Below are 6,099 nucleotides of genomic sequence, written 5' to 3'. Positions count from 1 at the left end.
AAGGTTCACTGTGTGAGATCTACGTCGAGGGACATTTCCATAAAATTTGACGAATCGAAGCCGCTCGGGGAATATATGGATATCGCGAACACCGTGTTGGTAGGACACGTCCGGGGCAGAACCTACTCAAGGCAGAGACTCACCCTATGGGTTAAGGAGATCTGGGGCGGAGTGTTATTTGATCTGCCAGAGGTTCATGTTCTCCCAAGAGGTTGGTTCTCACTAAAATTCTCCAAGGAAAGCCAGACAGATCTGGTACTGGGGCGTTATTGGCATATCGAAATGGCTCCGGTTCTCCTCAAGCGTTGGAGTCCTCTTTTTGAACCTGAGCGGGAACAGCTTGGTGCAGGACCGATCTGGGTTCGCCTCCCGGGTCTTCCTCTACCTTTCTGGGCTGAAGAAGTGTTCATTCGGGTTGGAAATGCCCTCGGGACCTATTTGGATTTCGATCGCACTTTTGTGGAATCAGGGAGCCGAACACTTGCACGGATTTTGGTTCATCTAGACACTTGGGAAGGACTGGAGGAGCAAATTACGCTACAATGGGGCAGATGCATCAGGGTACAGGTATTGGATTATGAAGGTGTCCCTTTCCGCTGCAGGAGGTGCCATAAAGTCGGTCACCTCGCTAAGGACTGTCCTCTAAACAAGAAAGCGGAAGACACTCCGAAGAATACCCCGACGTCTTCCAGGATGGCATCCCCCGGCGTTTCTCGGCCTCCCTCTGCTGGTCTGTCCCCTCCAGCTTCAGCATCTGTGGACGTCTCTGGACACAGGCGTCCTTCGCCTCCTATCACCAGGGCTCGCTCGGCGGCTGAAGCGGGTATGATCTCTGATCCTCCTTCATCTCTGTTTTTTTCATCGATTGAGATCATTGGTCCCTCATCTCATTCTCCTATGATTCATTGTCCTCTTACTTCGTCTCCCCCCATCTCATCGGACCCTATTATTACCACTTCCCCCCATAAGAATTGCTCCTCCCCGCGAGCGTCTTCCCCTCCACATCCATACTTTCTTAGATCTCGGAACCCTGCCAAAGAGACCCCTATTGGACATTCCGGGTTGGGCATTGTAGTTCCTGAAGGGGGTGTTTCGAACACCAGAGGGAGAAAATCCCATCTCTCTAAAGCTATTAAACTTGCTGGGGCAGAAGTGGTCTCTGGCAGACAATCGACCATTGACGGGGTCCTTAGAGCGGGACATACCCCAAGAAATGTTCCCCCATGAAGTGTCTTTCATTTAATTGTAGAGGACTGGCTAGTTCCTCCAAGAAACTAGCCTTGAAGAGGCTCATCGAATCTGAGCCTGTTGATATTATCATGTTGCAAGAAACCCTCTGCTCTGCTGAACATTGTTCCCAAGCCATGCGCACATTGATCCCTGGTTGGAACTTTTTTGCTATTGATGCTGTGGGTCGGTCTGGGGGGCTTGCCATTGGGATCAACTCGCGCACCATTAAACTGATATCAAGTTGGGGGGGGGGGGCGGGATTCATTGGTATGGATATTTTCTCTGCCGATCTCGGCATGGATCTTAGAATTGTCAATATATATGTGCCCTGCTCCCAGAGAGAAGCATTTTGGCAGCATATCCTCCAGCTCCCTTTACTGAATGAACATCATGTCATCATCGGAGGTGATCTTAATTTCTCGCTGGGTTTCAGAGAGTCCTGGGGATCTGATGCTCAAATCGATCCCATTACAGATTTCATGCTCAACCTGTTAGAGCAATCTAATTTTATTGATATCCCCTTGCAGCGCCCCCTTCCAACCTGGAGGAATAGACGAGTAGGGGATGCTGCCCTTGCTCGCAGACTTGACAGATTTCTCCTTAAAGAGCCTCTTCTCCAGCGTGTGCATCTGTTCCGTCAATGGGTTGGCTCGGGGGGGATATCGGACCATAACCCTATTTATTTGGAGTTGCATGGCCCTTCCAAGAAACCCAAGGCACCTTTCAAGTTCAACCACACCTGGCTGAAGGACCCTTCATACATCAAGCTGATCAAGGAGTACTGGTCAGCACATCCTATTAATGACAATGAATCATATGCTAAAGGGTTCTGCAGAAATCTTACTGAATTAAAGCATATATCTATTCAGTGGGCTAAGGAGAAATTGGAGAGGGATTCCGCTCAACTTACTCAAATAGAGGCTGATCTATTCTCTCTAACTGACGATCGAGGCCTGGGATTCATATCTGCGGATGACAAAGACAGGCTTATTGACTTGGAGAGACAAAAAGCCAAAATCCTCAAAGAGAGGGAGGAATCCATCAGATTAAGAAGTAGAGCATTATGGATTCAAGCTGGGGACGACAACACAAAGTTCTTTCACAACTATGCAAAGAGCAGGAAGGTTTCTAATACTATCTGGAAGCTCCCCTCTCCGGATGGTGATATTGCAGACAACTTTCATAAGCTTGCTCACCTGGGCACCTCTCATTTTAGGAACCTGTATAAGAGTCCCCGGGAAGCCAATCTACTGGACATCATCAATGTGGCTAACCATTTCCCTCGATTTGTGGAGGACGAGGATGTGGCGGACTTAACAGACCCTGTTACAGCTAAAGAGCTTGAAGGGGTGTTGAAGTGGTTCAAGAAAGATAAAAGTCCAGGTCCAGATGGATGGACCATCGAATTCTACCTTGCCTTTTATGAAGAGCTGGGGCAGGATCTGCTGAGGGTGGTTGAGGAAAGCAGAACTACTGGATCCATTTATCATGCTATCAACTCCACTTTCATTGCCCTCATACCCAAATCGGATTCCCCGGCATCCTTTGATGACTATCGTCCCATTTCTTTGTGTAACTGCCTATATAAGATCATCTCAAAGATCATAGCTAACAGGCTTAGACCTATCCTCTCCAGATCCATCGCCCCGCAGCAATTTGCTTTTCTAGATTCCAGACAAATTCATGAGGCCATTGGACTTGCTCAAGAAGCCCTTCATTCCATCTGGTCTAAGAATCTAAAAGCTATCCTCCTCAAAATTGACCTCTCCAAAGCTTTCGATCGTGTCAGCTGGCTCTATCTGAAAATGATTCTCATACACTTGGGGTTCCCACATGCTTATATTACTTGGATCATGGCCTGCATCACCTCTCCCTCGTTCAGTATCCTCATCAATGGCTCGGCCTCAACTTTTTTCCACTCAGAAAGAGGTCTGCGTCAGGGATGCCCCCTATCTCCACTTCTCTTTCTCTTGGTCATGGAAGGCCTCAGTCGCCTCATGGAAGCTGCAAAGAGGAATGGAGACATTGGAGGTCTTGGCATATCAGACTTGTGCTACCTTACACATCTTCTATTTGTGGATGATGTCCTTATTCTACTTGATGGCAGTGTCAGGGATTCCCGGACCTTTTTGAAAATCTTGCAAAGATTCTCTGCTGCAACTGGTATGCTGCCAAATCAGACGAAATCCACCATCACCTGCGCACGCACATCTGTTCAGGAGACTCGGACGGCCCTACAGGCTTTTCCTTACTCGGTGCATACTCTGGATAGAGGCCTCAAATACCTGGGGTTCAATCTGAAGCCCACCTGCCAGAGGATTGCTGATTGGGTCTGGTTGGTGGCCAAAATGGAAAAGAGGCTTATGGGCTGGAGCCACAGATATCTCTCTAGGGCTGGCAGACTGGTGCTAATCAAATCCGTGCTAGAGGCCACCCCGGTCTTCTGGATGGCACTAGCATGGATTCCAAGGAACATCCTGGGGAGGATGCAGCAGTTGTGCAATCGCTATCTATGGAATGGGAGCCAGGAGAAAAGAATTTTTGCTTGGATCAGCTGGAAGAAAATCTCTCTGCCCAAAAAATGGGGTGGCTGGGGACTCAAAGACCTCCCAGATTTCGCCAAAGCACTTGCTGCCAAGATGGGATGGACTTTGCTCACTAGTCAAAATCTGTGGACTCATGTTACTTATCACAAATACATCTGGCCTCATAATATTATGGATTGGGCCCGGCTACCAACCTGGTCTACGAAAGGTTGCTCTTCTGTATGGAAGGCCTTGATTGATTCCCTCCCTCTCATTCGGGACAATTTGGCTTGGCGTATAAATGATGGCATGACGGGCAGGATAGGTATGGACCCATGGAACAACAGCGGGGGCAGACATGTATTAAATCAAGAGCTTATAAATTACCTACAGTCCCGGGGGATTCGGCATTTTGCTCAGATTGCAGACCCACATCGAACAGACATCCTTGTGCAAGCTTGGAAATCTGCCCAATCATTGGATCTCCCTATTCAATGGCATCAGGAATGGGATCAATATACTATGGCTTTAACTGAATCTCATATTCGCATCAAACAAGGGCCCGATGAACTTATTTGGTGCCCTGCAGACCATGGTATATATGCACCAAAACATGGTTACAGTGCTCTCATAACTCACAGAACTCCGGAACAGATCCACCCGTGGTGGCATACCATTTGGAAGCTCAAGGCCTCTCCCCGATCAAAACTTTTTTTCTGGTGTGCTCTCCATGGTATCGTTCCCACGGGAGAACAGCTGACCCGCAGGGCCATTCATGGCCCCACTTGGTGCACCTTCTGCAAAAATGCGGCGGAATTCACAGACCACATCTTTCTTCTTTGCCCGGCTGTTCAAACCTTATGGAGAAATATTTGTCAGCATTTGGGAATTTCGGGACATTGGAGCGGAACTGATCTACAGAGTGCTTGGGGTAGCTGGTCACTAAGCCACCTAGACTCAAAATCTATCAACCTCCCCCCTGTGGCCTTATGGTACATCTGGCTCGCTCGGAATATGGCTATATTCAAGGATCGTCCGATTATGGGTAACCGGATTGAAATTGTTGTTATTGCTGCTTATCAGGATCTACCAGATCTGCCTCCCCAAAGGATCAGAAACATACAGCCTATGCCCGAGATTAATAAATCCATCCCTTGGGCATTTTTCGACGGGGCAGCGAACCAAGCTGGGTGCGGTGGAGGATTTGTCCTTCACATAAACGATCAGCATAGATATCTTGCCAAACTGGGATTAGGAAATGGATCAAACAATTTCACTGAGCTCTCTGCATTACATAATCTCCTCCACTTTTCTTTATCACATCAGCACACACAGATCAATATATTTGGGGATTCATTGGTGGTTGTAAACTGGATCAATAATGTCACTACATGCCACTCTCACACACTCAGCAATTTATTACATAACACTCTCACTCTCAAAGCTGCTTTTGATCATTTCACTTGTGTGCATATCTACAGAGAACACAATAGCGAGGCTGACAAACTTTCCAAAGAGGCCTCGACACTTCCCCGAGGCGATGGGCAAATAGTGGAGCAGCAGGGGACAGAAGAACATCAGTTTTACCACCGACCATATATAGATCAGAGGCAACAGAGGGACAATAGTCCCAACAGCTGACCGAGAATGGAGATTTTTTGACAATTACTGCTGATATAAATATAAAACAGAATCTTTTTGTATGCGAATAGGCGACAGAGCCGAACAAAGAAATGTAATTAGTTCTTTTTGATACACACTGAAAACACCTGATAGGGTGGATTTTGTATGAACAAGACAGTAATGCTATGGCATCTGCTTATGTAATTTTCAAATATAAATGAAAGTTACTGATTTTCCCAGTGGAAAAAAGTTATTTAAGTTGATGACATCATATTCGGGATAAACATTGACTCAATGAGCCAAGGGTTTACTTCAGCCATGCAACAAGAATTTGAGATGTCTTTACTTGGTGAGTTAAAATTATTTCATGGTTTAACTAAGAATGGTATCTTCCTTTCATAAATAAAATAAGTTGAGTAGATTATGAAGAAATATGGCTTAGAAGATTGCAAACCAATATGCACACCTATGGTAACAATATGTGGCCTCGGCCAAGATTATGACTCTCCAACTATTAATAAATATAAATATAGGTCAATGATTGGCATCTTACTTTATCTTACAGGAACTAGACTAGACATTATGCATGCAGTTGACATAGTTGGACGATTCCAAGAAAATCCTAAAGAGACACATCTCAAATCTATTAAAAAAATATTCAAATATATATACAGTGCACTAAATATCTTAGACTATGGTATCCCAAAAACACATATTTTTC

At 46.0% G+C, this 6,099-nt stretch overlaps 1 protein-coding gene across 1 annotated transcript; it reads left to right on the top strand.

Moving 5' to 3' along the window:
- The first annotated feature begins 1,364 nt into the window (after nt 1-1,364).
- LOC149219483 (uncharacterized) lies at nt 1,365-5,396 on the top strand. Its single transcript, XM_089386831.1, has 2 exons — nt 1,365-2,613; nt 3,214-5,396. The coding sequence occupies exons 1-2, from the start codon at nt 1,365-1,367 to the stop codon at nt 5,394-5,396; spliced, it is 3,432 nt and encodes a 1,143-aa protein (XP_089242957.1).
- The last annotated feature ends 703 nt before the right edge of the window (nt 5,397-6,099 follow it).

This window comes from Pinus tabuliformis, chromosome Q (genome assembly GCF_031772625.1).
Source record: "Pinus tabuliformis cultivar Carrire ecotype Pingquan chromosome Q, CPIR1, whole genome shotgun sequence".
Lineage (NCBI taxonomy): Eukaryota > Viridiplantae > Streptophyta > Pinopsida > Pinales > Pinaceae > Pinus > Pinus tabuliformis.
This window is presented reverse-complemented; position numbering and strand designations above follow the sequence as displayed.